This window comes from Martes martes (assembly GCF_963455335.1).
Source record: "Martes martes genome assembly, chromosome: 3".
In the NCBI taxonomy this organism is placed as follows: Eukaryota; Metazoa; Chordata; class Mammalia; order Carnivora; family Mustelidae; genus Martes; species Martes martes.
This window is the reverse complement of record NC_137890.1, coordinates 138548028-138574972: the sequence shown is the minus strand read 5'-3', so window position 1 is coordinate 138574972 and position 26945 is coordinate 138548028. Positions and strand designations below refer to the sequence as shown.

General features: G+C 35.8%; 1 protein-coding gene across 10 annotated transcripts in view; it reads left to right on the top strand.

Moving 5' to 3' along the window:
• The window catches only part of TANK (TRAF family member associated NFKB activator), a 94564-nt gene extending 69672 nt beyond the window's left edge, over positions 1–24892 (top strand). For 9 of the 10 annotated variants that reach the window (XM_080798299.1, XM_080798296.1, XM_080798298.1 and 6 more), the window contains 4 exons: positions 14068–14144; positions 14805–14920; positions 20075–20655; positions 24049–24892. In XM_080798299.1, the coding sequence (XP_080654425.1) occupies positions 14068–14144; positions 14805–14920; positions 20075–20655; positions 24049–24228 (954 nt within the window). In that variant the 3' untranslated portion in view covers positions 24229–24892. The remainder of the gene's footprint in view (positions 1–14067; positions 14145–14804; positions 14921–20074; positions 20656–24048) is intronic. The other variant, XR_013966531.1, reaches the window with a different exon arrangement.
• Positions 24893–26945: the final 2053 nt, after the last annotated feature.

Below are 26945 nucleotides of genomic sequence, written 5' to 3'. Positions count from 1 at the left end.
CATCTTTTATTAGATAGAAGTAGTGATTATACCATCTGTACAATGGCACATAGCAGCCTAAGGTGGGGCTTATGTAGGATCAGAGAAAATGTGTGTGAGCACCCTACCCTCCCTTCTCGGTGAGAGCTAATGTCCTATTCCCCCTAGTTTTGTTACTAGAGACTGGATTGAATGTACCTTCTTTTAATGTTTAACACTTCTATATTACTTCTCTTTGGAGACTGGTCTTTGTTTGCAGACCCTCTGGTAGAATAATAATTAGAAGGAAGAAAAACTATCTTCAGCCAGTTCGTTCATTAAAGTTCAGAGTTTTTTCTCAAGTATCATAATAAATATATCAGAGACTTAAGAAACAAAAAAATATATGTTGATATCCAAAGCATTTTAATATTTACTTTGAAATTTCTGTGGCAGGAATTTTTATTGTTTCCAAATCTGAATTTTTAAAAATATTTATTCATTTATTATTTTAGAGAGAGTGCACAGCAGGGAGGGGCAGAGGGAGAGGGCGAGAGAGAATCTCAAGCAGACTCCCCCTGAATGTGGAGCTCGATCCCATAACCCTGAGATCATGACCCAAGCCAAAATCAAGAGTTGGATGCTTAATTGACTGGGCCACCCAGGTACCCCTCCAAATCTGAATTGTTAATGCAGCCTAGCCCTTTCCTGTTCTGGGCCTCTGTTTTTTAATTCAATATGTCATTTTAGGATTTTTGTTTTTATAATAATGGAAGTAATTTTTGAGGAAAGGAAAAAGATGAGAAATGGCATATCACTTTTTAAATTTTCTTCCCGGGCTTCTAAGCAAATTTAATTATTTCTAGTGATGGCTTTTCTCTGCTTACTTCCCCCTTTTAAACCCTTTCCTCACACTTCCCATTTTTCTTTTTTCTGCTCTTCTCCAGACACCACAAAACAGAGTTCATATACTCTGCTCAGCCCTGATTTCTCTTGACCCAATCATGAAAGTCTGTTCTGTCAGCCTCAGTAGGTTAGTACTAGCCTCCCAATACAATCTGGTTTTCTCTTACATTATAATGTGTCATCCTAAAAATCTCAAAATTTGTTTTGAAGACATTTGTTTTTCAGCGTTATGAAATGCCTCCACATTTGATCTGTTATGATCTGTTGTGTTGTTTTTTGGTTGAATTATATGGAATCCAGTTTCATACAGATATGTAATTGGGAAAGGGAAGAATATTTTAATAGCCTTTTAGAAATTGCGGCTCTTCTCTTTTGATACCATACCAAAATTCAGTAAGTAGTAGTCTCTTAATTGTTAATTGCAATATAAAAGCTGAAACCAGTGAACTTTTCTACTGCTTTAAAAGCCAGTGGTCTCTTTGTACTTTAGATCTTTAACCTATGTGATTTTGTAGCATCATGAATTGGTTATTTGGAGAATATTGGTTCACTGAGCTATGCAGATCTTACAAATATTGACTATGATATAGTGCTTAAAAATCACATTTAACATCATACTGATCTCATCATAAAAGTCTTTTAAGGATTGGGCCGTTGTCAAGCTTACTGTAACAGGTATACATTCCCCAAGCTTTTAATTTTCACTTGAAAACTTAAATTTTTTTCGTGGACAACAAATCTTGTCAGTTGTTATTTTGAAAGTGAGAGGCTAACTTCATTTGCTTTTGAGAATGTCTGAATAACCATAGCTTACATGTCAGTCATTCTTTCAAGTGAAAATGACATTCCATTAAAAAAGTGACTAGTTCAGCTTGCAACTCAAACAGTTGAACCAGTGCTTTTCCCCAAGACAACCTTTGTACTTTGATATGAACAGAATTTGTGTGTATTTCCTGTTTTGTCTTGCACAGTATTTAAAAGCTAATAACTCAGGATCAAAATTTAGTAAAATTAATAATTTTTACTGTCAAATCAAGAAGATAGCTTAGGACCCCCCTGCCCGGGATCCTTTTTTTACTGAATGTGTGGCATTGAAGACAGTGACTCCAGTTTAGTTCCATGGCCTCGATCATGCTCAGGTGCCTGCAGTTTCACTCACTGTTGTTTGTGCGTCGTCAGTATAAAGGCCAACAAAGTAAAAAAGGCAAATAACATCTAATAGTGTTGTAGTAAGAGTTGACTGCATGGATTTCAGGGTCAGGGATTTGATCTTCCCCTACTTACTAGCTAATAAGTTAGCTGGTTACCGCTTCAGGGGTGCTCTAAGAAACGAGACTCCTGAATCAGAGGAAAAGATCTTTATTATACACAGCACAGCAAGCAAGAGCATTATTATTTGCTTTGGTCCCTCCTGGGGATGGGGAAGGGCAATGCAGTGAGACCAAGATGGATGCCTGCATATGCACTGAGTTGCATTAAAGGTGAGAAACCCTGAGCTTGGGAGATTATCATTTTATAGCAAGCAGTCAGCAGCCTGTTCCTTGTCCAAGGGAGACATTATCTTCAGGTTTACTCCCTGCAAACACAATCCCAAGAACTATCCCACGTAAATAACAGTCAGAGCCTTGTATTCTTGATATGCAGCAAAAGTGTGCAGGGACACTCAGGGCCCATGTAGATTTCTCTCCCAAAAGTAGATCCCCTGAAAGGATCTCAGGACCCCAGGGATACTAAGCCGTATTTGGGGAACCAGTTTTTACCAGATTATAATATTCTGTTAGAAAAATACGTCTTTTTTTCAGTAAGTCCCTTTTCCTTTTTTTTTTTTTTTAAAGATTTTATTTATTCATTTGACAGACAGAGATCACAAGTAGGCAGAGAAGTAGGCAGAGAGAGGAGGAAGCAGGCTCCCTGCTGAGCAGAGAGCCTGATGTGGGGGCTCGATCCCAGGACCCTGGGATCATGACCTAGGCCGAAGGCAGAGGCTTTAACCCACTGAGCCACCCAGGTGCCCCAGTTACTTTTCCTTATATTGAAATAATGTCATGCTGTAAGAATACTTTAATATCTCCTGAGGAATCCTTATTTATGCAAAGAAGTCGTATTGCCTGTTCCTCAGTCCTTTTCACATTTATTAAATAATTGTTCTACATCTTTATCCTTTATGTTGTTGTTGTTACATAAATTAACCAATTTATTATGGGCTAGCACTGTTTCAAATGGTGGAGCTCCTACTGGTCTTTCAGCTATTTCAGTCCGCAGACTTTACGGTGATGGCAGAAGTGGTGTTGTAGGTCCAGGCACCACCATTTTCCCACAGGAACCACAAGGCCAGATCCCCAAAGCTCATCTTTTCACATTGGTTTTGCCGTAGAAGGAGCTAGTATACTTGGGATGCTGGTTTTTTTCAGTCTTCACCATTTTCCCAAGGTGGGGCACCAGAACAGGTCCTATATTTACCAGTGATTCCAACCCTCTTGGTCTGTTTAGCCATGTCGCCACAAACTAGATCTGAGCCTAGAGAGCTATATCCTTAGACTTGAAATCATAGTACCTATATATTGCTCCTGGTTATTTCTCTATACCTATTGTATTAAGTCTAGAACATACTGAATTCTTATCCTAATCTGTTAAAGATAATGTGGTGCCTGATACATTTCCTGGGGTATCCACAGAGCTCCAGACCTATAAAATGCTACATACTGTGTATTCTTTCTGACAATTTTTAAAGGCATAAGAATATTAGGGGATCTGAAATCAACAGTAAGACAACCACTTAGCTTCATTTAACCACAGACTCTCCAGCTAGCATTTTTCCCAATATTGTATTTTAACAAGCTCTTAATGGATTTATAGTCTCCTTAAAGATATTTTATAGAATTTGGTGGGGGAGAGGCATGGAAGGCTCACCTAATTTTTCACTTGTACCTAATATGTTATACTTAGGCAGTCTTGCCGTGTTATGAAACCTAAGTTTTTTCCTGAAAGATTTTTTTCTATCCAAGATGGATATCTTTTGTTTTCTCTCTCCCATTTTGTTTACCAGTAGTGGTGCTGTGATTTTTGTATTGCAACTTAATTTTCATCTTAGTAATTCCATATCAGATGGGTTTACACACATTATTTCTACCCCTAATTGTCTGTACTATTTAACATTAGGAACAGTATGTCTCCCTCTACATTGCATCCACATTATGTTGCAGAGGCTCACTCACTTGTCCATATTCCTTCAATGTGTCATCTGGAATTTACTGCTGGATGGCCAGATAGCTGCAGTAACTCTTGTTTTCCTTCTTGCTGCAGCTGATAAAACATTCTCTTCTCCTCTTGTCTTGAGGAAAAAGTCGTAACTTTTTTTCTAAAGCTGAATCTAAAACTCTTTCCTTCCTACTTTTTTTCTATTTCTTTTTGACATGAAGAAGATAATACATCTTGGCATTTTATTGCCCTTTGTCAGACCTACAGTTTTGTTTTGAATTTTACTATTCCAGGAAGGTTGTAATCTTTCTTTAAGGTTTTATCTTACCCTAAGATCTTCTGATGCTAAGGAGAACATCCTTGTATTTAAAAAGGAAAATGAAGGTTAGAAGTATGAACCATATTTGAGGAAAAAGTAATTAGGTTATGTTTTAAAACTTGGTCTACAGTAGACAACACAACAAGTGAAAAGGTATTGGATCAAAAGAGATGAGTGATTATAAAGAGAGAAGGGAGGCCTGCAAATATAGACTGTAGAAAATGAAAACTCACTAGATTTAATGTGACAATGAATGGTAAGAAAAGTATATAATGAGAGAAGAACAGTGTACCCATGTCTAAACCTTAGAGAATGCCCACATGTATGGCCTTGGTCAGGGGGCAATGCAAATATCAAAGCTTAAGAAGAAACCTAAATATGTTATACTGGTGGCCCCAAAAAAATGTTTCAAGGAGGAGGATATGGTCAGTAGTGTGAATACTGTCAAATCAGCAGTGAACAGAATGACAGCTTTAGGAAAAGCCAATGGATTGGTGATTAAGACTGGAAAATTATGGTGAAAGCTCAGAAAAATGAAGGAATTTTTTAAAAAAGCAAAAAAAACCCTGAGTTTGGGAGTTGGAGCTTCTGTATGAAGAATGAGTACCTAACCAGCTCTCTACAAATAGTATTAAATGTGGCAACATACACAGGAACAACTCCCTGAGGAACTGGACACTGAACTTTGCATATTTTAGAAAGGAGTCAAATGTGGAGCAAATAGTCACCTCAGAGTAAATTACTGATTTTCTGTAGTTCTGTCCTGAGAGTGGTCATAGTTGCAGTGGCTGAAATTACAATAGAAAGCCCGCCATCATTCTGGCTAGAAGAAACAGGAAGGAGAATGAGCTCAGAATAAGCATGGTCACCAGAGAGAGTGAAGGAGCCCCAGAGAGGAGAGAGCCAGAGAAGAACGGACTCAGGCCAAGTCTCTGGCTGTCCCCTGAGATCATGGATGTGCAGGGGCAAATAGGAAGCAGTTTGCAGCTAAGGCTTATAGGACAGAACTGATAACCTGAATTGTCCTTCATCAGGTTAATTGCCTGCAAAAACATTACCACCCTTGGCACCATGTAGCATGTCGCCACAACATATTCACAGTGTTCAGAGTACAGCCCAAAGTTATTCAATACATAGAGAGTCAGTTCTGCCCAATTTGAACGGAACACACCAACCCTAAGTGGATCTACATAGTGAAATTTTTAGACAAGGGTTTTAAATCATAGCTGATTTAAATCAGCTATGATTTAAAAACCCTAACTAAAACTGTAACTATACCCAGTCCTCTATTAGGATATTGTTGGGGGGGGTAGGAAGATAATTGAGGTTTTGAGAAGATGGAATTAATGATAAGATACTCTCCATTATCATGGTTAACTTCTAATAGTAAGTTTGAGATATAAACAATGAAATTTCGGTTAAGAAACTATTACCAGATTATTTCTGACAGCAAGTGAACTGGTTTGGCAGAACTCAAGTAAATCTATCTAGGTTATTTTCAAATGTAAATTTCTACTTGGACATTCTTGAGCACAAAAAAAGGCCATACCAAAGGTTTTTTCCCAGGCAGATTTAAACATCAAAATTTGGCTTATCACTGCTTCTCAGTGAGAAATGTATTTGTTGTATGACAGGTTTTAGAATCTTAAAATTAGTTTGTACTGGTGCGATATGTAAATATTACCCTTCTGTATCCACCTCACCGTGCTAACTACTGCTGAGCTGCCGTGGCAGCCAAGTCCTATACTTGAGAAGTTAAGAGCCTAGACTGATGAAGCTGGGGTTCCAGTTGCAGCTACTCCATCTGCTGGACTGTAGGCAAATTATTGGACCTCTTCAGAGCCTTATTTACTATGGCAAACTTTAAAATCAAAGTATCTAGTTCACAAGATTATGTGGGTTAAGTTAAATAATTAATAAATGCAAATTGCTTAAATAACAGCTATTTTCATAAAGATATTTTCAGTTCAATGTGGTAATGGTATAACATAAAATTTGTGGTTAATATTCGAAAAGGGTTTTTCCAAGTCAGTTCATTTTAAATCTAGTGTTTGGAGAAGGGGTGGGATCAACTTTTATAAATTGGTCATTTAAGGCATTCATTTTCTATTTTGCATAAAGAGGCATTCTCACAATTTGATATTTCTTCTTAAGAAAATAAATTCAGAAAGATGTGCAAAAGGAACCTAATGCACAGTTAAGTTTCAAAAGACAGACTGTAGAAAAGTATTAATCTCTCTTAGCTTCAAATTAACTTAATAGAATTGAAATTATAGTCATTGTGACAGTACTGGTAAAGGATTTTAACTTTTTTTTTTTTAAGAATGTTTTATTGTAGCATTGATAGTGATTTTTTGGGATTTACATTAAACCAGAATCCTGTGAAGAACTTGGAAGTAATTGGGGTATTTAATTTTATCCTTATATTGTTTATTTTCTTGCTGCTTCCTTCAGAACTCTGGAATGGGTCCCATTTTGCCTTGAAATTGTTCCTGCACTGGCAGTGGGTTTGCCTGGCACACTGTGTCATGCCAAACAGACAAGACTTGTAGGATTTGTGTTCCTCTTGCTTTGCTAGATTTTCAGTAATATTAATAAGGGTGAGAGAACTATGAATTTCACACAGCCACAAATTCTTATAAATACAGTTTTCTTATATTTTTTTATTTGCCTTTTGTCCTCGAACTTTTTTTTACTATGCCTTTATATTCTCATCAAATCTCTTTTTTGTAGTTTTTTGGTCATTCTTTCCACCTTAATCTCTTCCTTGTCTCAGCCCTTTTCTCACTTTCTCCCTATTTTAGCCATATTGAGTGCTTGACTTTACCATAACATCTCTTTGTCTCAATGTATCTAAAACTGTTATAAAGTACTCAACCTCAGTTTCTCCTTTAACATTTCATTCTTCATTTCAGTAATCTAAGTGATAAGTGAATTCTTGTTTTCAGATTGTTTTTCTACTGCTCATTTGTTTCTCCTTTTTTTTTTTTTTAAGATTTTATTTATTTATTTGACAGAGAGATCACAAGTAGGCAGAGAGGCAGGCAGAGAGAGGAGGAAGCAGGCTCCCTGCTGAGCAGAGAGCTCGATGTGGGGCTCAATCCCAGGACCCTGAGATCATGACCTGAGCTGAAGGCAGAGACTTAACACAGAGCAACCCAGACGCCCCTCTCCTTTTTCTTTTTTCTTTCTTTCTTTCTTTTTATTTTATTTCTGGGAAGAAGAGGGTGGAGGATATGCATGAGCAGGAGGGAGGGGCAGAGAGAGAGGGAGAGACAGACACCCTGCTGAGCAGGGACCCCCCCCCCCCCCCCCCCCCCGGATCATGACTTGAGCGGAAGGCAGAGCTCTCACTGGCTGAGCCACCCAGGCTCCCTATTTCTCATTTTTCTGTAGAAGACTTATCAAGCTAGTATTTATAACTATTCCACAGTTTATATTTTCTTTACTAATCCATCCTATCTCATCCTGGTTTATTTCTTGAATTACATTGTTCTAAGTAAGAGCATAGCTTTCTTTTCTGTCTTAAAAGCATAATTTTAGGGGCGCCTGAGTGCCTTAATCGGTTAAGCGTCTGCCTTCGGCTCAGGTCATAATCTCCGGGTCCTGGGATGGAGTCCTGAATGGGACTCCCTGCTGAGTGGTGAGTTGGCTTCTCCCTCTCTTTGCCCCTCCCCCACACTCTTGCTCTCTCTCGCTCTCTCAAATAAATAAAATCTTTAAAAATAAGTAAATAAAATCATAATTTTACCAAGCCTCATTCAGAAACAAAATCAAGTATTGGCTACACTCAGTTTCCTCAGCCATTTAAAAATAAATATTCCTTTTGCATCAACTAAATTTTAGAGGGAATCTTTGGTATGAACACCGAAATAGAATGATAGTCATTGTTGTAGTTCAAAATGTGTCATTGCAGACTTACTGCTTTATTTAGTGTTAGCCTTTTAAAGTTTAAATTCCATATAGGAGAGATACATTGTATTAATGAATGTAGTATTATCTTTAAAAGTTTCATAACAAAGTTCAATTTCCTAATCTCAGTTGCTTAAAATTTTTAAGAAGAAACATAATTTTGAACTTAAATTTTATTGCATTTTCCCCTGCTTTATGGAAGTATAATTATCAAATAGAAAATGTATATATTTTCAGTTTACAATATGATATACTTTTTTTTAATTTATTATTTATTTGAGAGAGAGAGAAGGGCTGGGAGAGGCATAGAGAAAGAGAATTTCAAGCACACTTCCTGGTGGGACTCAGTCTCATGACCCTGAGATCATGCCCTCAGCCAAAATCAGGAGTCATACAATGATACATACAGTGGGGTAATATTAACTACAGTCATCATACTATACATGCCTTCATACATCTTCAGAACTTATTCATCCTGCATAACTGAAACTTTCTACTCTTTGACCAACATCTCTCCACCATTTCCCCCACCACCACTACCACCCCGAACCCTGGCAACTACCATTCTACTCTTCTACTCTGTAATTCTATGATTTTGGCTTCTTTACAGTCCACATATAAGTGAGATCATTCAATATTTGTCTTTCTGTGCCTGCTTCATTAGGATGATGTCCTCCACATCCATGTTGTCTCAAATGACATGATTTCATTTTTTTTTTAAGGCTGATATATTCATTGTGTGTATGTGTAATTTAGGGATACTGACTCTCCGCGTAGTTGAAAATCCACATATAATTTTTGACTTCCCGAAAACGTAACTACTAGTAGCCTACTGTTGACCAGAAGCCTTACTGATAACATAAATAGTTGACTCTCACATATTTTACATATTATATGTATTATATACTGTATTCTTTGAGTAAAATAAGCTATAGATAATGAAATATTAAGAAAATCATAAGGAAAATACATTTACAGAAATATACTGTATATACTGAAAGAAATCTGCATAGAAGTGGACCTGCACAGTTCAAACCAATGTTGTTCAAGGATCAACTGTACAATATTCCATTGTGTATGTGTGTGTGTAATATATATATATATACACACACACACTACATTTTCTATATGCATTCATCTGATTATGGACACTTAGGTTGAATCCATATTTTGGTAATTGTAAGTTTTCTTTATTTTTCAAATTGGTTTATAAAAGGCTTTCACTTTTAGTGCTAAATATTAAAAAAAAGGCAAGCATTGGTGGAAACCTACATTTCTTTCTTTTAAGATGTTGATATCTAACAGATCCTGGACTCCCAACATAGACACACACAACACTCACACACACACAAAGTTTTCCATTATCTTTGCATGAAGAATAAATCTGGTTTGGGACTCACAAAAATATTAGCCACTTTTTCTTTTCCCTCCTTAAATATCATTGCATATTCAACTGGCCCTGGAACGTATATTTTTTTATATGATACCCATCTATGAGAAACTTAAATTGATTTACACTAAAACAAAATTCTCCCAATTCACATAAGAGGCAATTTAAGGAATCATTTCACAACATCTTTCAACTGTTTTAAATGGGTTTATCTTAATGATTTAGTTGAATGACTTATCCAGTGCCATAGTGGAAGTGTAAATGAAAAGTACGACGTGTAAAGCTCTTATTTCAGTATTCATTCCACAAGTTCGGCATTTCCAAACTAGTACTTGGAACAGTTTATAATGTTAAGTATTTTAAGTTTTAGTACCTCAAAATAAACTCATTTGTTGAATGATTTAACGTTTAAAGTCTCCTAAAATATAATGTTCAAAGTTCCCTTGCTTTCTTATTTGAAGTTGCAGTAGCTTCAGCTTCCTGCAGTGCAGGGTCCACTTGGATAATAGTTGAGAATAGAAAGAAAAATACAAGTTATCTCTTTTAATGTTTACTTACTCTCTGGGATGCTCCAAGAACTGCATGGTCTTTATTAAGTAAAGTAATTTAGCATTGAAAAGCAAGTCTTGAGTTTCTGGCGATAATGTTGGAGTTGCCATTGACAACACTAATTCTACATCTTTTGATAACTAAATGACTGTTTGCAGAAAGTTGTGTCAAATAGCTACAGTGGAAAAATAGCACTGATGCATTATACCCATTCTAGATAAACCCTGCTTCCCAATGTCAGAACTGCTTACCATTTTTGTCATTTGTTGAACTAACATGTTAAAAGATCCCTTTTGAAGTTTTTTGGGGGGATGCTGGAGACCAGAAATTTTCATTCAGACTATATCAAAAGATTTATTTGGTATAAATGATAGAAGATGCATTGTATTGCATTAGTACAATTGTAATGTTTTTCTTTAATAATAATAATAATAGTAGTAGTAGTAGTAGTAGTATGCAGGGACTGTGTTCCTAATCCCAAAAAAGTTGAAGACCTTAAATTTACGTACTTCATGGAAATTTCTCAGTAAGAGAGTCCTCCCTTTACCCCCTACCATTACACCTCAGGAATCTTTTCCAGATAAATTCACCCACACCAGTTATCAAATTTAAATGTCAGAGGGCCACCTGAGTGGCTCAGCCTGTTAAGCGGCTGCCTTCAGCTCAAGTCATGACCCAGGGTCCTGGGATTGAGCCCTGTAAGGGGCTCCCTGCTCAGCGGGGAGTCTGCTTCTCCCTCTCCCTGCTGCTCCCCTCCAGCTCCTACCGCTACTCGTGCATGCATCCGCACTTTCTCTCTCTCAAATAAATACATAAATAAAATCTTTTTTAAAAAATCTAAATGTCAAGAGTAGTAGCTTGACACAGGTTTTTTGCCAAACCATAAAAAGTCTGTCATTCTTTTCCTTCCTCTTCCTTCACCTTCATCTCCACTCCCACCCCCTTTGTTTTTAAGATTCCTTTAACATCAGAAGCAATCATTCCAGGTACCGATCCCCAAATCAGTACTTCGGAAAATGGAATAGTCTTTATGACTTTCTGTAAATATCTTCATTTAAAGGTTAAAATTACAGAGCACAGCTTGAATACCGCAGGTTTGAGCTGAGTGGGTCTGCTTCTGTGTGGATTCTTTTTTAATAAATACAATACTGTAAATGTATTTTTTCTTCCTCCTGATTTTTGTAATAACATTTTCTCTAGCTTTATTACAAGAATACAGTATATAACATACAAAATATATGTTAATAGAGTGTTTCTGTTATGTGTAAGGCTTCTAGTCAAGAGTAGGCTGTTGGTAATTAAGTTTGTAGGGAGTCAAAAATTACACATGGACAGGTGACTGGGTGGCTCAGAGGGGTAAGCCTCTGCCTTCGGCGCAGGTCATGATCTCAGGACCTGGGATCAGCCTCACATTGGGCTCTCTGCTCTGCAGGGAGCCTCCTTCCCCCTCTCTCTGCCTACTGCTCTGCCTACTTGTGAGATATCTCTCTTTCTCTCTCTCTCTGTCAAATAAATAAAGTCTTTTTAAAAATTAAACATTGATTTTATATATGGGGGTTGACACTTCTAACTCCACATAGTTCAAAGGTCAACTGTACTTCTTTTTGGTTCTTTCTGGCTCCTAATAAAATAATTTTGTTTCAGGGGCACCTGGGTGGCTCAGTGGGTTAAGCTTCTGCCTTTGGCTTGGGTCATGATCTCAGGGTCCTGGGATCGAGCCCCGCATCGGGCTCTCTGCTCAGCGGGGAGCCTGCTTCCTCCTCTCTCTCTGCCTGCCTCTCTGCCTACTTGTGATCTTTCTCTCTGTCAAATAAATGGATAAAATCTTTTTTAAAAATAATAATAATAATTTTGTTTCATACTGAGAATTTCTAATAGTAGATTTTTAAAGGAGACTAGTCATTTCATTTAATCATATTTTATTTTGATTTAACATTAAGTTGTCAAGTGTTTCTGTCCTCTTAATATTACCTTTTCTCTAATTTTGCTGATACAGATTTAATATAATTAAATATAATTTAATTTACATATAAATATAATTTAATGTATTAAATTTAATACATAATATATTTATAATATGATTTAATATATAGTATAATATAGATAATTTAGTATGTAATTTATATATGATATATAATTTATTGTATAATTATATATAAAATGTTTTTATATAATATGTTGCTATATTATATATAATTATGTAATATAATTTATATATAATATCTTTTAACATATTTAATATATTTATATATTAAGTATATTTTATATATTTACATAATATAATTTAATATAATATCTTTTATTTTTTTAAGTATACTATATACCCAATATGACCCTCAAGATCAAGAGTCACATGCTCTGCTGTGTGAGTCAGCCAGGCACCCCTTAATAAAGTATATATATAACATATATAATATAGTTTGCTTTCATATTTGTGTCATCCTGAATGGTTGGCTGTCTTAAAATGTTGCCTTTTTTCCTAGTCCACACTAAAATCCATTGAGTGTTTAACTGTACATAACAGTAATGAAAAACCTTGTATACTGCTTTTAAAAACAAACTGACTGTGAAAATGTCTTCTAATGTGACTGCTTTGCAAGCTCAGTAAAGTGCTTTTAATCCAGAAGAAGACATGGCCTAAATGTTTTCCAGACAGAAAGCGTGCAGCAGCAAATGGTATTTATTTTACCTTAGTGTGACAACATAAAGTATATAAAATCACAAATTGTTTGGGTTGCCGAGATTTTATTTTACTAATTAAAGGAATACTGTATTTTAGAAATGTTAAGGAAACACTCTTAAGAAAAAACTAGAAGAGTAAAGCAATAAATTGAAATAAATTGGAGAAGATATTAATTTTTTTTAAAAAATTGGAATCAAGGCTTTTTCTTAACAAATGAAACTCCTAAGAAACTGAAAGAACTTAAAGCAAAATTAAAAGGGGTTATACTCAGATGATAAGAAACAGTGAGGTAAAATCATCAATTTTAATAATGGCTACAGTGACCTTAAATCTTAAAAAGTCGCTAAATACAAATGTCCGTGGTTTTAGTTTGAACTTAAATAAGACCTATAAAGTTTTGGTAGAATTATAATTTATAAAGACATCTTCAAATCTTTGAATTTGTCAGTTTGTGTCTTTAGAAGATACACAAAGTTTTCTAGGTATGATTAACGATTTTTTTTAAAAATCCAAACCATGCAGTGGATTTATTACATGTTGTTTAATGTTGACTTTTAAGTGTCAGAATAAATGTAATACCAGAATAAGCCACAGGGTGGGAGTGAAAGGCAAGAACTTAGCTTCAGAAAGTAGCTTAAATACATCGTTGTGCTATCTTTAAAATGCTTGTTAAATGCTAAGGTGCTGTAGCTTGGTTTTCTTTCTTCCTCTAAATATAGCTGCATTCCTCAGCAAAGAATCTGTAACAAAATACAAAGACATTGATTTAAACATATAGGCCAATGATGGGAAAGAAGTAATTGCACATACATACAGGTTTTTTTCCCTAGTTGCTGGTCATGCTAGGTGCTTGATAATCAAAGTAACAATTTCAATCAGTACTTGAATTTGAAAGTTCTTGAATTGTCAGTACTGGAAATAGTAATTACAGAAGTTACCAGAAATACTTCTTGTCTCCATCCTATTTTTCTACCTTAATTTTCCTTTTTCCTGATTGTTCTCATTTAAAGAAAAAAAAATCTATGTATATCTGTAAGCTACCTAAATATACTTTTCCATGAGGAAGATGAATTTTCCATTGTATTTTCTGTTAACCCATTCTCATTTGAGTTTAGAAGCAATTTAAAGTGGTGATTATTTTGTATCTTTAAGGTAAGAAGACAAGAGGTTTCTTCTCCTAGAAAAGAAACTTCACCAAGGAGTCTTGGCATTCCTTTATTCCATGAAAGGTAGTTCTATATCTTTTTTTGCCAACTCTAAATATCATGAATTTTGAAATATATTTTTATTTACATATTTTTAAACTTTGAAATTGTAACAAAATAACAGCCCTTTAGAACTAGAAGAGACCAACCCAAGGCTCCTCCAGGTTAAAATGACATATGTAAGTCATACAGTGAATAGCAGAGATGGATTTAAAAACTAAATTAAAGCTCTAATATTTAATAAAGTATTATGGCCACATTATTTTATATGGACAGATTTTAATGTAAAATGAGGAACATTTAATTTTCTTCTATTTAAAATGCTTACTGAGAACAAAAATCAATACATTGAAATTTCTAACGTGAGAATGAGACAACCAGCAAAAGTGTGATTTATGAACAAGTAGATATGCTAGTCTGTGCTACATGTATATATCAGAACTTTTTTTTTTTTTTTTTGGTATTAGAACTTTTAATTTGTTGCTTACTTTGTGCCTTTGTTCCTGGTTCTCCAAACATTAAAGTAATTCTTTGGGACATTTTCTAGGATTTTAAAATAATTTTTTTTTAACTTTAACCTTTCAGTAATTATTTTGTGGTGTATAAAATGGTGCTATTTAAGTTTAATAATGATTAAAAAATATTTGAAGATAAAACTTTATATTTTAAAATATTTATTTTTAGGGCTTATATAGAGAAGACTTTCCAGGATCTAAAAGAAGAATTTCATAGATTATGCATGCTAGCAAAAGCACAAAAAGACCACTTAAGCAAACTTAGTGTACCAGCCACTGCAACTGGTAAGGTTTGATTTAACACACAGTAATATTAATTTGATTGATTTAAATTTATTTCTTTTTGATTTTGAAAATATTTCTAAATGCTTATTAAGTGCTAAGGATCTGCAATTTGCACCTCCCACCACTTATAATGGGTAAGTGCTAAGTTCTGTACTGTATTACATTATCTAATGATTGGCTTTTTTTCTTTATTGTGTGTGGGACTTTATAGAATGAATTGAGTGATGTAATTACTAATCATCTGAATGAGAAGTCCCACCTTGAAAGAAGTACAAAACAAATATAGAAAGTCTTTCTCAAGGTTTTCAGTTGCTATTTGGGGGTTTAATTAAACATTAATTCATAGGTTAGTAAGCAACCGTGAACTACCATGTATAAGCTAAGTAAAATTATAACATCAGGTTTGTTTTTAACTTCTGCTTGAAAGTTGATTGAACACTATGGATTTTTATAATTCGGTTTCAGAAATAAACATTTCACATTTCATGAGGCCAGTTCTGTTAGAGATATGAAGTACAAATTTAGTATAAAATATAACTTAAAAGGAACATCTGTCTTACACATGTGTTATGGTGTGTGTTTTAAAACCTTTACCCTTTCCTAAAACCCCAGCCTGGTGTTTGCTTCAGTCGTTCATATGAATAGCAAAATGTCAGGGATTGAATCTGGCTACCAAGCACTTCTGTAAACAAAAAGAAGGTAAACTGATCATTTAAAATGATAAATTCTCCTTTACCTTTGTGATTTGAGATACTCCACGTACAATTCCCAAGAGATGTGATTTACAGTTTTCACTCTGAAAGATGTTGCAGCAGTGCTGTTACCCCTTTAATTAAAGATCACTTTCCATTTCTAACAGCTCTTATATCTGGGCTATTTAGAAATCATTTTATAGTGTAAATTTACTTTTTGCATACTACTACCACTTTATTTTCAGAAAAGGTACACAATGTGGTAGAGAAGCAAAACAGTCTGTGTAGACCGACATCATTTATTTCTTCCCCTTTCCCTTCTACCTCCCCTAAAAGAACTCTAATTCTTTCACCTGAATCTTTGTCGTTTTCATGAGAAATAGATCTTTTGTGTAGACTCAAGGCAAGAAGAATTATTTTTATTTAAAATGTACTAGCTATACAGATGCAGTACATAGAATTCATAAACATTGTTTTTTTTAACATCAGCATCTTTTCAAAACATTGTAATGGTGATATATTCATTGTTACACAGAGAACCTACCCCATTATCAATGGCTTAATACTTTGACCATTTTTAAATTGCACAGGTCTAAATCTGAGTATGTATCTGTCAACTAGGACACTGAGTGTTTAACTTCAATTTCTTCCCCACTAAAACTGCTTCCTAATGTTACTTTTATGTTTTATATTAAACATGTCACAAATAATAAATACAGCATTATTCTTGAAATATTCTAGATCTATGTCCCACAGACTCCAGGAAGTTTTGCTGGGTCCAAACAAAAACCAAAATATTAAGTAGTATTCTGGTAGTAGTAGGTCAGAAAGGGAAGGAAAGAAAGATTTTGGGAAAAGATGACTATTCAGACTTTATAAGGATGAACATTACATTGAATAAAAATTTAAAGAAACCACTTCAAATGTGATTTGCATAATACAGCTGGAAATTAGCATTATTGTTCCCATGTTATTTTTTTGTGAAAATTTGACTTTCACTTCTAGATAAATAAACATATAATTCATGAAAATTGCTGAGTTAGTAGAATTGTACAGTTCCTTTTCCATTTTTCTTCTCATTCAATTACAGCAATAATCTTGTGAAGGGATAAAGATAAATGTATGTTTAAGCAAATGTGGCTTCATAAAAAGTATTATTTGGTCCATAAAGAGGGTCCTATTTCAGGAGAGATCACGAGAGTAGAGTATAGGATTGCAGGTTACAACCAACCATCAGATCTTTTTCTTTTGTCAGTATGTAAGGTAATTAAACCAAGAAGTAGTCTAAATGGACAGCCTGTACTTAAAATTTGGAAATCTAAAAATGTTTCTCATTTTGGTTTTTTTTTTCCTTGCAAAAATAAGTGTTCTTGAAATAAACAAAATAGAAAAGCAATTTGCTCCCCCTAATCATGTTTCTCAGTGTCAGGATGACAAATACTTTTCTGTACCTTGGTTAATTTTTTTTTTTTTTTTTTTTTTTTTTTAGTAACTCATTGCTGAAACAGATTAGTTCAGAAAATTACTTTAATGTGGCTGAAGTATGCCTGCTAGCTATACAAAAAGAAAATACCTGCTTTATTTTAGCTGTTTTGAGTTTTCCAGGTTTTATTCACAAGGGGGATAGGTCAGCTACTGGAAAAGAAATTCAGAACACGTTTCTATCATTTTGGAGGCTCTTCTATACATATAGAAAGCAACTTGTTGGATTTAGCTTAGTGGTTCAGACCACAGGCTCTAGAATTAGGTTCCCTGGGTTCCAGTGCCAGATCTACCACTCATTCATTAGCTGTGAAGCCTTAGAAGTAATCTCTTCATGTCTCAGTTTCTTCACATGTAAAGTGGGGATACTATAGTGCCTATCGTGTGATTATTTTGAGTATGAAATGAATTAAGGCATATACAATGATTATAACAGTGCATGGCACATAGAAGTGCTATTAATGTTAATAGTTGTCATTATCATCAGCAGCAGATTCTTCATCATTCTTCCTGTTCTTGTGAACATTATTTTGATAAGCATTTCCTCCTCACTGTTAGAGAATTTCGTTACCTCAGCAGTTGATTTTCCTGATTTGTTTTTTGCAGTTAGCAAATGTTACCTACAAAGAAAATACTGTTTCCTAAAATTTCCTGCTATTGTTATGTCTACTATCAAGAAAAATAACTAGAGTTAATGGACTTTAAGACACCTCCAAGGACAAAGAAATCCTGCCAAACAGTTGAGCTTGGTCTCAGTTCTTGTACCACTTCCAGTCACAGACAGGTTATCTGGTGAATGTAGATTGTCATACTAGGCTCCGTTGGGAACAGAATACAAATTCATTTAGAATACATTTATTAGGGCATTCTATGTGCCAGGCACTGGACAGGGTACTGGGGTTAAGTGGGAGATAAAACATAGTTGAAGATCTTAAGAAACCTACTTTAATGGGAGAAAGAACAGTATACTTGGAAACATAATGCAAAGTGTTTAGCCCTCAGGGCACCTGAGAATCATGCCTAAAACAGTCTTGGGGAGCCAGAGAGAGCTGTGAGAGACATTAATGTCTACACCAAGAAATGAGGGACAAATAAGAGTTAGGTAAAAAGTAGTTGGAGAGGACACTTCAGTCAGTCTGCATGGTGTGTACACAGGCCCAAAGGCAGGAAAGCATGGCTATTTTGGAGAACTGGACAAAGTTCCCCACCATTAAGAGTTTGGTGAAAGGTAAGAGCATGGAGAGGCGACCAGGGGCTGGTCATGAACAGTTCTATATGACTTTTCTGAGGGATGAGGCTTTGGAGAGCCATGAAAAGAAGGTAACATGACCAGATTTGTATTTCAAAAAAAAAAAAAAAAAAATAGGGAGCAATGTAGAGAATGGATTGGATATGAGCTAAATTTAGAGGCAAAGAAGCAGTTCAGAGGCTGTTGTAAACCAATAAGATGGTATGTACTAAAGAGAGGTAGTAAGTATATAAGAAGGTAAACCAAAGAAGTTTGTTGCACTGTATTGCCATCGTGATCAAGCAGAAAATATCTCGTGTTGGAATGTGCTGTGGCAAAAGATGGAAAGGTGACATGAGACTGCAAGGACCAGAGGGAAAGGAACTGACATTTGTTAAGTGCCTACTAACCTGGACAGAATTGTGCTGGGGGCTTGCTGTTTTAGTCAGTGTCCTTGGGAAAGCCTCCTTTTGTGAAGGTCCAACTTCTCGATGTCTGCCTTTTTAAAGTGATTTTTTAAATTTCTACCTTTTGTCCATTTAATGAAAATCACACGTTACCAATTTCCAGCCTTAACTGTCTTCTTGGGTAAAATTATGGAGCACAGTTTAGCTTTTTCTGATGTCTCAGGATCATCAACATGGAGAGTGCTTTGATCATTGTCTTTTTGCATCGAGAAATGTAGCTCTTACTGGCCCTACACCAGAGTATAGTGTTTTCTGAGTTGTTATATCTGCCTTTTTGTTTTTCTTGTCTCCTCTTATGCTTTTAGCTCTTGTTGATATCTATATCTGTCTTCAACAACTCCTGTCCCTACCTTTTAATTTGCTGCTTCTAACCAGCTCTGAGCTAGGGAAATATCATCAAGCTTGTTAGAATAAATCTAAAAAGAGAATAAGAGCAAAATGCATGTATCTGTGGGCCTTTTGGCTCTAATTCTGACTCCTCAGAAGCTCTATTTACTTACTTTCTAGCTTTTGCCTGTGTCCTAGAGAGCTGAATTTGTTCTAGAGAGCTGAATTTGTTAGAGAAGCAGCTTCTTGTTAAATGAGAGGCCATGGTATCCTACCTGATACCTACCTACTAGCTTCAGAGGTCTATATATAAAATGAGAGAATTATGTATTCACATACAGTTTTCTGAACATGCATCCCAAAATTTCATCCTTCTTTTGCCTCTGCTGTCTTCTTTTTCCCCTACCCCCACCACCGCTACTCCCTCACATAAGGATTATTGAGAGTACACACAATGGCTAAATTGATTGGTGAAACACTGTGTCACACAGTGATATTAGGGGTAATAAATGGCCTAATCCACGTAAATTCTTAACCTGTCTAATGTTACGTATGCCTAGTAAGGATTTTCCTTTTTAACAACTTATTTGTCTGAGCAAGCTCACAGTTGCAGCTTCCATTACTGACAAAATGTTTAAATGTATACACTACAAGCAAATGTTTTTTTAAGCATAGAGCAGGATAACTGTGAAAAAGATGCAAAGCTCACAGCAAAAGACCTAGGAAAAGACAAAGTAGTTTAACTGTGACTAATAAACTACATTCCAGTTCACCCACTGGAGACTGCTAATATGCCTGTGGAAGATGGTAGCAATTGTAAAAAACTCCCAGTTGCCTTCAGTTGCTATAAAAACCAATAGAAAAAATAATGCTCATCTGTCCAAAGCTAATTGAATGTTCAGATTTTTAAGAATGATTGGAATGCAACTGTTTTCCTTTTGTGTTCTTTTCTCTGCAGAAACACAGTGCTCTCTCCCTATACAGTGTACGGATAAAACAGATAAACAAGAAGCACTGTTTAAGCCTCAGGCTAAAGATGATATAAATAGAGGTGCACCATGCGTCACATCTGTCACACCAAGAGGACTGGGCCGAGATGAGGAAGATACCTCTTTCGAATCACTTTCTAAATTCAATGTCAAGTTTCCACCTACGGACAATGACTCTACTTTTTTACATAGTACTCCAGAAAGACCCAATATCCTTGGTCCTGTCACATCTGAGGCAGTGTGCCAGGATAAATTTAATATGGAGTTCAGAGACAACCCGGGAAACTTTGTTAAAACAGAAGAAACTTTATTTGAAATTCAGGGAATTGACCCCATAGCATCAGCTATACAAAACCTTAAGACAACTGACAAAACAAAACCCTCCAATCTTGTAAACACGTGTATCAGGACAACTCTGGATAGAGCTCCGTGTTTGCCACCTGGAAACCATAATGCATTATATGTAAATACATTACCACTTCAGGACCCGTCTGATGCACCTTTTGCTTCACTTGATTCCCCGGGAAAAGCTATCCGAGGACCACAGCAGGTAACCATTTTGCATTAACAAATATATTATGTGTGAACACACATTTTGTCATACATGTACAGAAATGCATCTTTTTTAGGTTATCAGTCATCCTTCTTAAACTAATGACTAGCTACAGTTAAGGGTTCTAATAAAAATAAAAAAAAAACCCCAGGTCCTATAATAAATGACATGAAATTAGAAGCTGAATATGGTAAAGCTCTATTATAAAGTACCTTAAAATGTAGGGCACATTTTAAAATATATGTCATTTTTATCCATACCTAGTGTGTGTTGCTTTCTTAGTCCCTTATTCAAAGCTTTTTACTCAGCATCAGTGTTACAGTAGGATTCTTTGTTAAATTTCATACTGTGAAACAAATGGTATTTTTTTATTAAAAAGTTTGTGTGTGTCATTTCCCTCTTTACAAGAATGCATGTTTTTCATAAGTAAATAATTGTATCGTGTATTCCTATTTATCAGAATAAGTGAACTGTCTTTCATCTAATATTTCCATTACATTTTCTGTCATACAGTACATAGATCTGTAGGGTTTGGTTTTGGTTTCTAATCTAGCAATGAACACGCAGCCTAATATATTTTTTAAATAGTCTCTACATATGTATGATTTTAATCAAACACTTCAATGTTTCTAAAGCTCACAGACTACTCAAAGCCCCCCAATCTACTACTACCCTCCCGTTTATCCAGGTTCTATCACAGAATGATGCTCTTAGTTTAAAAAAAAAAAAAAGTGAAAATTAATGCCTGAAAGCAAATGAAAAATATATAATTGTTACAATAAGCAGAAGCTTGTGAAAATACAGGAGGGTGTAAATATCTATAATTTGCACACATTTGTTTAATTTCTCTTTGCCTTGAGATATTTATTTTTAAAAATCCAACAATTTGATGCATACCCTTTGGCTTTCTATTGGTATAGGTTACAGACTTTTAAATCAGCATACAAAGGAGGCAGTAGTCAAGCTGTGGTATTTTAGTAGTGAGGAAAACTAGGCATCTCTGACAGTAAGCTTTAATTATAAACTCACTTATGTTCTACATTGTGCCTTATTTCACATCATAGTCTCAGTTATAGTTACTACTAAATGAAATTAAACAATTTCTTTTATTACAAGTAGAATTCCTGTGGAGCTGTGAAGTACATCAGTTCTAATGCTTGTTACTTTTTTCCCCATTATATCTCTTGCTTGTTCTTTTACTAGTTAGTCTGTGCATTCATGTTTCAGTAGATGGCACCCTGCATTGTGCATTTGCTTTCTATGCTACAGCAAGGGAAACAGCTGGTATGTGATTACAACTTGATGGAAAAGTATTCAGCTTAAAAAATGCAGGAGAATTGGTGTTGAGCTGTCACAAGACATGGGGCATAAGGTTAGATAATTGATATTTTGGCAGAAAAGGCAAAGAAATTAGTTTGTTTTGAAGGCCATGTTGCAGTTTAGGATTGAAAGAATATTTCTTAATTTTAAAAAACATTTTGCCATTTTATTTGTATTAATAAAGCTCGTATGATAAATACAAAATTCTTGAATTGTTAGTAATGATGAAGAAAAGTGAAAAATTTGGGTTGCATATTTCAGATTTTTATTTGTATCAATCACCACTACTACTTTTTTATACATTCAGCTATCATAACAAAGCCTAAAATATATCTGCTTATTTTTGCTCTGTGTAATTTTCTTTTCTTCCTACTTTTGCTGAGTCAGTGAGTGGGGTCCCAGCTGAATTCTATGAAAGGATCGAATCTGAACCAGTAACTCCTAATAGAGAAGGATAAACATGGGCTTTAAAGATAAATTGGCAGTAGAAGATTGGCTCACCAAATTTAGAAGCTAAATTGCTTCTAAGCTTTTTTCTTACTATTGTATAGATCTTAATAAGAATTATCTTTAATGGAACAATTTTTTATTTATGTCCATATCAGTTTCCCGTTAAAGTAATGCACATTAATCACTTGTACTTTTTGTTTAAACTGCAAGCAGTAAAATTTAAATATGATTAACTCTAACTTATTTTTGCTTACATACTCAGTTATTACTGCTGCTTTTAAACATTTTCTAAAGAAAATTATGTTAAATTTTAAAATAAATATTTTTAATATTACTATTTTTGTGATAAAATTGTCACTTCTTAAAAAGGGAATTGAGTCAATGTTATTATAAGCCTCTGCTCTAATATTTGAATGTATCTCGGTGCCTAGACAGACTTTGTATATTTACACCAACTGTACGCAGCTGTCCAGTAAAATGTTTATAAGAAGACAGTGATGTCGTGAAACTCAAATGCTTCAATTAGTAATACACTGTTTATTGTAAATGATTGGTTAACTAGAATGAAAGAGATTGGTTAAGGGAATGAGAACTAACACTGTATCAGGTGTTGGACTAGGCTGTCACTTTAAAAACGTATTAGTAATAGGAGCCCAAAGGAATCTCTTTAAATTAACTTTTTGAGGTGATTCTCCTCAAAATACCAGAAATTAGATGTATCAAGGTATGCCAGAGTAATATTTCAGGAAAATAAGATACTCTAGTCAACAAACATTTATTGAGCACCTACTATTGAACTAAATGCTGTTTTTTTCTTGCCCTACTAGATTCTTTTTTAGAAAGAATAACTGCAGTATTTTCAGAGTATTTATGTCTTGCTTATAGTGGAGATAGTTCTGTTGAATTGTGATTTTCCATACTTCAGTTAGGCAGCTATTGACAAGTTTCACTGTGTTCAATCACAAGAAAGAGTAAAGAAGGCAAAGCGATACACTATATAACAAGAGCAAAATAAGTCAAAAGGATGCATCCCATGTTAGATTTTGTTGAGTGATTAAATATTTGAGGTTTCAGAAAACAACTCATCAGTAGAATTTGTTTAGTACTTTAAAATTTGAAAACCAAAACTATACTTATTCCTGTGTTTTATTCATTGTTTATTTGCTTATAAAAAGTGAAATTTGAATGGCTCTTGATCAAAATACATGTATACACTAAGTATTAGTAAGAGCCCTATAACTTAAGAATTCTGTTGGAAAATAGAAAAGATAGAATTTAATTTTTAAAGAGTCTTTACTTGTTGACTGTTGTTTCAAAACTACTGCTGTTTGATAATGGGTATTAAAATTTGCTGGCAGTAAAACTGAAAAATTTTTAAATATGTGAAGATAAAGTGCATGTATGTATTTTAAGTGACTTCTAATCAGAGTTTAACTGTGTCTTTAATGAAAAGAGGTTTGAGTCATGTCTTCATGCTAATGCCATGGAAAGGTTATTTGTTTTCCTATAGGGGAATTTTGTGTTTATGCACATACCTACACAAAAAAATTAAATTTGAAATTCATTGTAAGTTGATTTTAAATACAAATAACAGAAGATGTTTTTGTTTGTTTCCTGCAGCCCATTTGGAAGCCCTTTCCTAATCAAGACAGTGACTTATCATCGGTACTAAGTGGCACAGGCTCAGAACTGCATATACCTCGAGTGTGTGAATTCTGTCAAGCGGTTTTCCCACCGTCCATTACATCCAGGGGGGATTTCCTCCGGCATCTTAATTCACATTTTAATGGGGAGACTTAAGTTGCAGTTGAAAACAGCTCTGTGTGATGATTCTATGTGATCATCAAGTTCTATGTGATGATCTTGGGTTTGTAATACTATAAATAATTGATTGCAAACTTAGTTCAAGATCGTTTATTGAAAAATAGCTGGGTCACAGCTCTTTGAGTTTTTCCCTAAACTTGCATTGTAACTTTCTTTTATCATCTTTTAAAAGATCATTCTGTACGAAACTAATTCATTGTATTCATGTTTACAGTGTTTCTTACCTTAATTTATGTTTGTTTCAAATATCTAAGCTTATTGCTTGGATTTCTAGTTCGATCTGTTGAATTTGGTGATGTCAAATGTTTATAGGGTTTTTCACCTAAAAATTAGATTATTTATGCTATAGGTGATTTTTTTTAAATAAACCTATAATACAGAACAGCAGACAACATAAATGTCTAAGTAAATACCAAACCTAAGACATGTGTTGCCAAGTGATAAAATCATTGGTAGCATTATTTAAACACTTTAGATTGTTTTGTTAATAATATACATGGTTTAAATTTTACTGTGTTTATAGCTACATGATGAAATGAGTTAAATATTTAAAAAATTATGTGTGTTGTGATCATTAAATGTGTTCTTTGTTCCTGAGTGAAAAAAATAAAGGAATAAATCACATTTTGGGGACGTTCATAACATTAATGTTTTCTAATGATAGAAGGGTGATATCAGATCTGGTGATAATTAATTATGAGTAGGAGATCACTTTGAATTTAAAAATTATTTTTCAAACCAAACTTGCTAAAGAAACTTTGTATTACCTGGGAGCAAATCTAAAGCCCTGTAAGGACTATCCATATACAGTGGTTTATATTAGGAATATTTACATTGTTGTTCAGAAATTGGTTTTTCATTGTCAGCAGCCTGACGGATGGCCACTGGAAGACATTTGAGAGAGAGGATACCAAATCAGAGGGCTGCAGCATTTTGTTTAAAATGAGATTTGTCTTTCATTTTTTGACCCTGTGGTGCTTGTTTTTTAGGTTTCCCTTTGCCCTCCAATTTTTAAGAACGTTTGAGGCATGGCTTCCATTTTAGAAAGTAAACATTGATTTGCAACTCTCAAAACACGAATTTAAACCTTCTTCGGAGTAAGTGTATTTAAAAATTGGAGGGTTTTAGGATAGGGGAATTTGAGAGGCCCCTGTGCCACAGTAAAGAGCCTTAGCTCGGAAGAATGAGAATGGTGCCTCGACTTCTCAGGGTGCCAAGCACATCACGTTGATGTCTTCCTCACCAAGGTGACATAGCGATGATTAGGCATTCACTGTGAAGGGTTCTGAGATACGTACATCTTTCCTCCATTGCTACTGGGGCTGAATGGAAATACCTAGACAATTATCCAAGTCTCTACCCTACCTCCCACCCACCCAGCCTCCCCTCTCACTTACTCCTCCCCACCACACACACAAAATTAAAAATAAAAACTTCTCAGCCTGTACCAGCCAGAATACACCACTGTACCTATCTCATGGACGGGGCTTCTTTTTCCTTCTTTTCTAGAAGAGAAAGAACCCCTCACACAGTTGCCATCTACTAGCCTGCTGACAACCAAAGGAAATTACAGCCCAGAAAGTGACTCAAAGTGTTATGAGGGACTCCTCCAGTCCACTCTTTCCCACCTCCAGCACTGTTAGTAAGAGCGGGAAACTCTTGTTTCCTTTTGGGCTCCAGGGCTCCAACTTCCGAGGGACAAAGGCCCTCTTGGACCACAGGAAATGCAGCCCCGAAAGCAGCCTCCAGTCCCGCACTGCAGAGGCGGCGCTGGCTGCGGCTTGAGAGGTGGAGTGGACACCCGCCAGGTCGCTCCCTCTGTCTCATTACTGAGTCGTGCAGGGGCTGCATCTTGGCATCTGCTCAGCGTGGCCGGGTAAGAACAGCTCCCAGGTAAAAAAGCTGCACACGCGAAACGCTGAGTCTGAAAAAACCACCCCCGCCGAGACGAGGCAGTTGTGAGCGGGATGCCTGAGAAGTGGGAGGTGAATGTCCTCGGGAGGGCCCCCGCCCCCCCCCCCCCCCGGTGCAGCTTTCCCCGGAGGCTGAGGCTGCTGCCAGCGGGGACATCTGCTTTCTTACACTCCAGCCTTGCTCACCCCGCCCCCTCAGCCCGGGTTGCGTGTTTATTTTACCAACACCGAGGGAGGGAGAGCTCGGGGAGGTAGAAAAGGGGTGGATGGAAGCTCAGGAGATGTTCTTCCCACTCCCTCACGTCCCCTCCTTTTTTTTTTTTTTTTTTCACATCTTTTAACCTTCAAGGTAAAGACTTTATAAATATGAAAAGATAAACGTGTCCGCTGGCTCCCAAGCCCGCCTTCTGCTCGCGGGGCTCTCGGGTGCGGGGCCTTGCCCTTCTCTCCATCCTCCCCGGAGTCGGGCTGGTTTGGGCGGCTGGGCCGGGCGCAGGGGCCGGCCTGGTGCGCTCCGCCTGTGGCGCCTTCTCTCCCGGGCTGCTGCCTCGACAGCTGCTTGTAGCTACAGTAATTAGACTGTCAGTGCTTGTTAGAGGAGAGCGGGGAGAACACGCTTCTGACAGCAGATTCCGAGACTCCCCAGTTTGTTAATTTCGAAGAGATCTTTAAAGCATTAATTGAGGTCTCCCCAACTCTCCCCTCCCGTCCCTCTCCCCAACTCCTCCCTTCCCAAAAATATCTTCAAGAGAAGAGAATTCTCTCCGTGTGGAAGCAGTG